Source organism: Lepidochelys kempii, chromosome 1 (genome assembly GCF_965140265.1).
Source record: "Lepidochelys kempii isolate rLepKem1 chromosome 1, rLepKem1.hap2, whole genome shotgun sequence".
In the NCBI taxonomy this organism is placed as follows: domain Eukaryota; kingdom Metazoa; phylum Chordata; order Testudines; family Cheloniidae; genus Lepidochelys; species Lepidochelys kempii.
In genome coordinates this window covers 224,092,225-224,099,964 of record NC_133256.1, presented here as the reverse complement: position 1 = coordinate 224,099,964, position 7,740 = coordinate 224,092,225, and the positions used below count along the sequence as shown (strand labels likewise).

General features: G+C 41.5%; 1 protein-coding gene across 3 annotated transcripts in view; it reads left to right on the top strand.

Moving 5' to 3' along the window:
• Positions 1–658: 658 nt before the first annotated feature.
• ETV6 (ETS variant transcription factor 6) overlaps positions 659–7,740 on the top strand; it is a 165,145-nt gene continuing 158,063 nt past the window's right edge. For 2 of the 3 annotated variants that reach the window (XM_073315678.1, XM_073315667.1), the window contains exon 1: positions 660–1,125. In XM_073315678.1, coding sequence (XP_073171779.1) covers positions 1,093–1,125 — 33 coding nt within the window. In that variant the 5' untranslated portion in view covers positions 660–1,092. Of the gene's footprint in view, positions 1,126–7,740 lie in introns of all 3 variants that reach the window. The other variant, XM_073315686.1, reaches the window with a different exon arrangement.

The following is a 7,740-nucleotide window of genomic DNA, read 5'->3' as shown; positions in this document are numbered from 1 at the left end:
ATCCCCTCTGTCTTTTCACTGCCCCTTCATGCTTTTGTCTCCTGTGTGTACCTCTCTGCCCAGATTTCCCTGTGTGCAGTTTGTAACTCGAGCTCCCATTTCCTGGTAGATTTTCTTAAAGAGGCAACGTTCGGCAAGCAGAACAAAGCCTATTGTTTTATTTCCTCAAATCATTTTGATCCTCACGTTGTGTTCCATTTTCTTCTTTAGCTCTCCCCTCCCCTTACACACACGTTACCATTGTTAATGGTGTGTAATTTTTGAGGGGGTTGAGGAGGGTTATTCGCAATTCTGACGTTATTGGAGCAAAGATCGAGGTAATATTTCCACGCAGATGTTTCTGCGTTTAAATTTTAACAGATCTTCGAGCAATGAGCTGTCAATAAAAACAATCTGTTTCTTTCCTTCTTCTATTATCCCATTTTCTTGTTTCCTGGTTTGTTTGTTTTGTCTGCACCAGGTTTGAGAACATAACTATTAAACTCCCCCTCCCTTCTCTAGTTTCACCATCAATTTGGACACCCTTTTGTGTCAGCAGATTCCCCTTCTCTTTCTCCCCCTACCATGCCCTGCATTTATTTCCCTGTTGCCTGACGGTAACATGAGCTTTTATTTCCTGGTGGCAGGGTTCCTTTAAGAGGCAGAGCTCAGTGCTGGGAATTCACGTCAGTTTCAGCCCTGAAACTCTCAAGATCAATGAGCAAAGAGCTTTCTCTCAGTTCTGTCTTTCAGTTTCTCTCTTCCAGGAAGGAAAACATTCACGGAGAGGGGGAGAGAGCGAGAAAACCAGCCTCACCCTTCAGATCTCAAAGCATAACACCGGCAAATTAAATCAAACATATTCACCCCTTCCTTCAAAGGATAAAAAAAACCCAGCAACCAAACATCACAACAAAACTATGCAGGCTGCCTCTCCTAGGGGCAGATCTGCAGGATCTTTGGGGTTATTTGGAAAGATGGTTGGAGTAACTTCTCCTTAAATGATTACGTCTGTCTGTGAAGGATTTCTGGGTTAGGGAGAGGAAAGGAAAGTGGAAAAAAACGGAGAACTTCCTGATCTCTCTCTCTCCTTCCCCCCCCTTTCTGTGAGACATGTCTGAGGCTCCTGCTCAGTGTTGCATCAAGGTAAAAACCCATTTTCCCATTTTGAAACCTGCCTAGATCCAGGCAATGTTTGCAGCGTGGAAGATTGTCGGCATTATATTTCTAACTGATCTCTCTTTCGGGAGGGGTGCGTGAACGGGGTTTGGGGGAAAAGATGCAGCTTGTTTTTGCTGTTGTGCGTTACCTTTTAGTTTTAACCTTGCTATCTATTTCCTTTTCTTCTTCTTTAAATATACAATGAAATCCTTGTCATGAGCGAGCCGGGAAAGTCCAGCTTGTTTTGTTTGTTTGTTGGTTGAGTTTTGGCAGTAAATACTCAGTGATTACTGGTTAAACCTGATGTCTATTTGTCCATGAACACGAAGAGTGAATGTGAACTTTTTGTGCTTTTAGGAGGGAGGGAGAGAGGGGAAAAAGAAAGGTCTCCCGCAGAAATGTAAATAGAAACATTTGCTTTATGAAAATGATCGTTTAGCCTGATCAGGAAAGACCTGTTTTCTTAGACTATAATAACTTACCACAAATTTGAACGCGTTGCGCTTTCAGTAGTGTTTGATATGCAAACGCCCTACATATGGCACCTTCACAGTGTACAAAATGTATCTGCTTTTTAAAATCATCATTGGTATTTATTTATTTATTTTCAAAGATGATCGGTGAGGGGTTATTTATTTATTTATTTCGCCAGGCGTGCACGGCATCTTGACAACTATAAGCAAGTCTCAAACTATCTTGATTTCCACGGCACAAAGGGGGGTGGGGGGACTAGCACTGCACTTTGGCAGTCAGGGATGCCTTTCTGTATTTATGACTACAGTGGAGAAAAACACACAAACCCAGTGTAGAAGTAGTTCAGTGTTGGAGGCGTGATTTTCGTTGCTGGTGGATGGTTTAAATTAATACCTGGCACCTGGCCCCTTCCAGTTTGGAGATCCTGGGTTTTGTTGTTGCTGCTCTAAAGTTTGTAGGAAGTTTGCTGGGGTGGAAGGGATGCAGTATTTGTATTTCCACAAGCGGTGGGCTGGTGCTGTTTTTGAATCAATTTATTTGTGGCTCTCATCTATGAACATGTAGGGCAGTGTTGTGAGAGCAGAGTGCCGCACACTCTTTGCCTTGTGAGGAGCCTGAGGAGTGGGTTTCTTTGTGACTTGGCCCATTGAACATGCTCCATGGTGAAGTTTCCCATTTTAAGTGGCGGCAGTATAAAGCTGAGAGTGGAAAAAATAAAGTTTCATCTCTTGTCCAGAACTTTCCTATCCAGCGGATCCATATAGATAATGATATCTGTTTAATTACCTCTCCCCCCATTTATGGTTTAATAACCTTTTTTCTTAAGGAATCATTTTATTTCACTCACAAGCTGGATAGGAATGTGTTGATAACTGTTACCCTTCAGAAACATTTTATGATAGTCTATGGGTAGAAAGAAACTATTGCCATAGCATTTTAAAGGCAGAACTGCCAGCAATAAAAAGTTATTTATCCTACTGAAAACTATAGAACCCTTTTTGTCCTGTATGTTTGCACATTTCTGATTATAGTCTTGTATTCTGTGCAATATAACTAGAATTTGAAAACTCCTGGGCTAATTTCTCTTTCTGAGTACACTAATTTCATCACAGTGTCCTTTGAAGTCCTGTGGCATAAAGAATGTAGTTTATTTGACTTTTCATAACATGGATAGGCGAACTAGATAATAGGGTATTGTGTGTTTTAATTGTATGGCAAAACATTTTGATACAGGGAAAATCTGTACTACTAACTAACTCATTGATTTTTTCTAACAAATCCCATAAAAACATTATATATGCTTGCCGGAGATGAGATCACAAGCTACTATACCAAAAACAATAGTGCTGCTCAGTAGCTCATTACTTTGTGTTAGAAATGGGGCATCTTGCAAATAAATGAGGCTTGGTCATGCTCCCACATAAGTCAGGGACAAATGTCTCCTTGATTTACGATACAGCCCACTTGGTCCCCCACAATATTTAACACAAAACATTATGGAGCGATCTTATAAGGGGTCCCCCACATATTACTTGTGTATTTCCTACTCCTTCCTACTAATAGTGAAAATATGGAAGTGTTTTGTTATGCTTAAAGGGATGTCATCAAATTGATTTTTTTTTAAAACTGACTAATTTTTAAAAGCCTCTTTAAATACCATGGCCTGATTTTTTTAAAAAGACCCTTAAGATTTTTATGAGTGTTTTTCTGCTCTCGCATTGACCCTGACGAGGATCTCATTAGCAAGAGAGAAACTGGTTACTCTAGAGGGGAAGCCCGAAGTCCAACTATACACACAGTGCTGTCACATGCACACAGTAAACAAAATGAAGGGAAAAGAAGATTTTTTTTGTCTGACTTCTCAGCTATAATACTTTTTAGTTGTTCCTCTTAAGTACCGAAGAGTAACTTTTCAAACAGAAATGTGAATGTCAAATAGATGATATCCCTTTAAAAGTCAAACCAGTCTGGGTAATTTTTCTCTTCGTTTGATTGTTTCCTGTCACTGTCTTTGGGACATTTGTTTCATTCAGAATAGATTCAAAGTTAATTGTAGGTCAGTAACTGGAATCAAAAGAACATCTCTAAATGATGGTGTAACCATTCCAGTGTGATCCATTATTTCACTATAGCCCCATGCCAGGTTGCAGTGTGGAGTTTTTACTCAGGAACATATAATCAAGCATTACTTTGTATTACATGTCTGCCGCAACACTGTCTTGTACCTTGCTGCTGTAAACAGCAAATGTTTCAATGTTGAATTGTCTGCCTGGCAAAGGTATTTCATTAGGAACCTATGAACTGGAAGCAGTGTTGTTTATAGATATAAGTATTTTGTAAGGGCTTTTCCGTCCCGCAACAAGGAGCAAGTCAGCGTGCAATAAATTCCACAGCAACTAGTGTGGTGAACCATGGACAGCCAGAATGAAGGGAGTGAAGGAAAGTGCTTTGTTTGTAGCTGAGACATCTTACCTCACCAGAAAAGCACTATAAGAAGATTTAGGAAGGACTTCTGGGGATGAAGTTCTGGTTTCCAGTGTATGCTTGTCTGCTCTCAATCAATACAAATTCACAGTAATATCTCTGTCAAATGGCTATTTGGGGGTGTACGTGTATACTTATATATTGATACATTTTTGGTTTGCTGCAAGTGTGTGTGTGAGTGTGTATTTATAAAAATTCATTCTCTGTGAGGGGAAAAAAAATGAATGCTAAGGCCCTGATCCTGCAAATGCTTGCTTAATATGCTACATTGAGTAGTCCCATTAACATCGGACTGAGTAGGAAGGCAATCAAGCTGAGCATGTACATAAGAGTTTGCAGGATCTGGGCCTAAGTCAGCAATGTCATTGAGAAAGTAAGATTTCAGGAGTCAGGAAACACAGAGTTAAGGTTGAACCCTTCATGTTTATTGTGTTTTTGCTTTAAAAATCTGGTCTCTCTGTATCATTTTAAATTTGCAATTTATACATCAAGACTGGGAATCAGGAGATCTGTGTTTCTTCACCTGACTTCACTACTGGAACCTTGGGAAAGTCACTCCACCGCCCTGTGCCTCAGCTTACCCCTCTGTAAAATGAGGATAATGGTATTTTTCTTTGTAAGGTGCTTTGAGCAAAGTATAATTAAGATACAGTACAGAACACATAGTATTCAGACTTGCCTTGATTATGATTTTAAAGATTAAGTGGCCTTTAAAGTTATGAATGTTTAACACTGAGTGGCCTAAAGCAGTGGTTCCCAAAGCCGGTCTGCCGCTTGTTCAGGGAAAGCCCCTGGTGTGCCGGACCGGTTTGTTTACCTGCCGCGTCCGCAGGTTTGGCCGATCGCGGCTCCCACTGGCCGCGGTTCGCCGCTCCAGGCCAATGGGGGCTGCGGGAAGTGGTGCAGGCCATTGGCCTGGAGCGGTGAACCGCGGTCAGTCGGAGCCGCGATTGGCCGAACCTGCGGACGTGGCAGGTAAACAAACTGGTCCGGCGTGCCAGGGGCTTACCCTGAACAAGCGGCAGACCGGCTTTGGGAACCACTGGCCTAAAGCTTGCAATGATCTCAAATTTGAGATGATCTCAGCTTCTGAACTCTTGAGATGGCCCAATGTGCTTAGTCACTCACTGTGAATCAATCTAAAAAGACAAATGAGAAAGATTCAACTTGCTGATCTTGTACATTCATTAATTTAAAACTACAGAATTTCTTCCTTACAAACATACTTGTCTTTAACTGAGACAACCTTAACTCCCAGGTGTTCTGAGCTAACACATATTTTTAGTAAAAATACTTTGCCTTTACATTTCCTATATATAGAGTTTGAAACTCTCTATGTATATTAATAAGTTAACCCTTGCAACCCCCTGGTCCCTAAGGTAGGTAGGTATTACTGCAGATAGGGAAACTGAGGTGTATTGAAATTAGAAGTGTCTTGTGGAAGGCCACACCATAAATCTGTTGCAGAGCCAGGAATAGAAATCAAATGTCTGAGCAGCCTCTTTTGTAGGGCTGCCAATTCTTGCAATTGTACTGTGAATCTAGTGATATCTTGTGTTTTACTTAAATTCCTAGCTCCTGGAATTATTTGATTCTGTGAGAATCAGCTTTTTTTTTTTTTTAAATGAAAGTTTCAGGCTCTCCTGTTTATGGATGAGATCCTAAAAACATGACCTGAGCGCACCAGAAAGAATCAAAAAGCAGAAGGTAAATAGAATCCAGAATGTATTATTTATTTATTTATTTAATGTATATATTTAAAAAATAAACTATCCTGAATTTTAAGCCAATCTAATAATTTTTGGGAGTCTGACTTAATTTTTGAACACTTTGGTTGGAGATTCTGCCTACTTTATCCACAAAACTGTTTTTCATCCCTTTTTAACAAGACTTTGGAATGTCATAGAATATCAGGGTTGGAAGGGACCTCAGAAGATCATCTAGTCCAACCCCTTGCTCAAAGCAGGACCAATCCCCAATTTTTGCCCCAGATCCCTAAATGGCCCCCTCAGGGATTGAACTCACAACCCTGAGTTTAGCAGGCCAATTCTCAAACCACTGAGCTATCACTCCTCCCAAAGCATCTGGTACCTACAAGTGTGACTAGGGTTGCCAACTTTCTAATTGCACAAAACTGAACATCTCTGCCCCAAGGCCCTGCCCCTTCTCCAAGGCCCCTCCCCTGCTTGCTCCATTCCCTGCCCCCCATCACTCGCTCTCTCCCACCCTCACTCACTTTCACCAGGCTGGGGCGGGGGGGTGGGGTGTAGGAGGGGGTGAGGGCTCTGACTGGGGGTGCAGGCTCTGGAGTGGGGCTAGGGATGAGGGGTTTGGAGTGTGGGAGAGGGCTAGGGTTGACAACTTTTCAACAGCACAAAATGGCCAGAACATCCCTCAGCCCGCGCCACTTCCCGCAGCCCCCATTGGCCTGGAACGGCGAACTGCAGCCAGTGGGAGCTGCGATCGGATGAACCTGCGGATGCTGCAGGTAAACAAACCGGCCCAGCCCGCCAGTGAATTTCCCTGACACGTGCCAAAGGTTGCCGATCCCTGTTGTATAATGTGTTGGTTGATATAGGCCCTGATCCTGGAATGAACTGTACATGGCTCTCATGCCTGAATGAAGTCCCATTTATGTCAATACAGATCCTCATAGGTGTGGAGCTGCACCTGGGAGATGCTTGTTTTAGGTCTGAAGCTAATTTATAATGATAAGAGGAGAGACTATGTTTTAAATTTTAAGTACAAGGGACCAGCGTAAAGGCTGAGCTGTCTACCTGAGCTTTGCTTTTCCAGATATCTTTTTCAGTGCTTTACTTCTATTTCATCATTGCTTTTTTTTTTTTTTTTTTTTTGAGGGAATTTCCATTTTTTTCTCCCTGGTGTGATGAGGAACCTGGTAAATTTCATACCCTGGAACTATTCAGGTTGATGCCAGCAGAATCCTGCCACCCTTAACCAAAGCTGACTCATTACTTGGGGAAGATATACCCCTTAATTTGTACTGGAAAACTTCTTTATTAATGGGCTGATTGTTCTCACCTTGATGCCAATCAGAAAACTCCCATTAAGATCAGTGGATGTAGGATCAAACCACAAGAGACCAGACTTTAGAAATGCAAAGATATTTAACACCCGATTAATCGCTTAACTAATTAGCACTAGCAAAATTAATCCTCATGAATCAAAACTTTGCTAATACTGTCCCAATTATGCATTGGTTGTTACTATTCACTATATATCCTTATAGGTTAAGTGAGTTTCCTGGGAGGCAACACAATCAAATAGCCATCCCAATTACATAGAAGTCACTGTAATGGTAATTTACATTTATATAGCACCGTGTGTCTCAAAGCCTTCTGGGAGGTGGGAGGCAGCCAAACAATGCATAGGTAATAAGAATGGTGATAAGTAGAGATGAAATCTACAGTTACACTGCGGTAAACTCCATCTCTTACAAAATGCACTAGGGGTTCTTTAATGCCTATACTGAAGAGAGCTTCAGTTTTCTATGGTCTTCTATGAAAAACTCACCTAAACTGCATGGCACTCTGCCTATTTCGATGAAGAGCTGAGCCAACTCTGCCTAGCTGAGAATCTGGTTCCTAGGAGGTTAAAAATCCATTTTGTTAATAGTTTAAG